The 223-nt window shown below is 64.1% G+C and overlaps 1 protein-coding gene across 1 annotated transcript in view; it reads right to left on the reverse strand.

Moving 5' to 3' along the window:
- LOC104278719 (chromosome unknown open reading frame, human C22orf23) overlaps positions 1-85 on the reverse strand; it is a 3312-nt gene extending 3227 nt beyond the window's left edge. Inside the window, exon 1 of the mRNA XM_009875779.1 lies at positions 25-85. Within this exon, the coding sequence (XP_009874081.1) occupies positions 25-85 (61 nt within the window). The remainder of the gene's footprint in view (positions 1-24) is intronic.
- Between the last annotated feature and the right edge of the window lie 138 nt (positions 86-223).

The raw sequence follows: 223 nt of genomic DNA on the forward strand, positions 1-223 counted from the left end.
GAGGAAGCCGCCGCTGCCGCTCACGTTTCACACAGTCCATCAGGCATCGCCTCTGGAAACGCGTCAGCTTCGTCTCCTCCATCATCGCTGAAAAACACGACGTACGGCTGAAAGCAGCCCGAGGCGGGCTCCACGCCTCCCCTCCGGCAGCGGGAACGGGCCTGGGGGAACCTGGGCGATCCGCCCCGCTAACCCAAATCCGCAGGGGAAGACGCAGGTTTAA

This window comes from Apaloderma vittatum, unplaced genomic scaffold (genome assembly GCF_000703405.1).
Source record: "Apaloderma vittatum isolate BGI_N311 unplaced genomic scaffold, ASM70340v1 scaffold36968, whole genome shotgun sequence".
Taxonomy (NCBI): Eukaryota; Metazoa; Chordata; class Aves; order Trogoniformes; family Trogonidae; genus Apaloderma; species Apaloderma vittatum.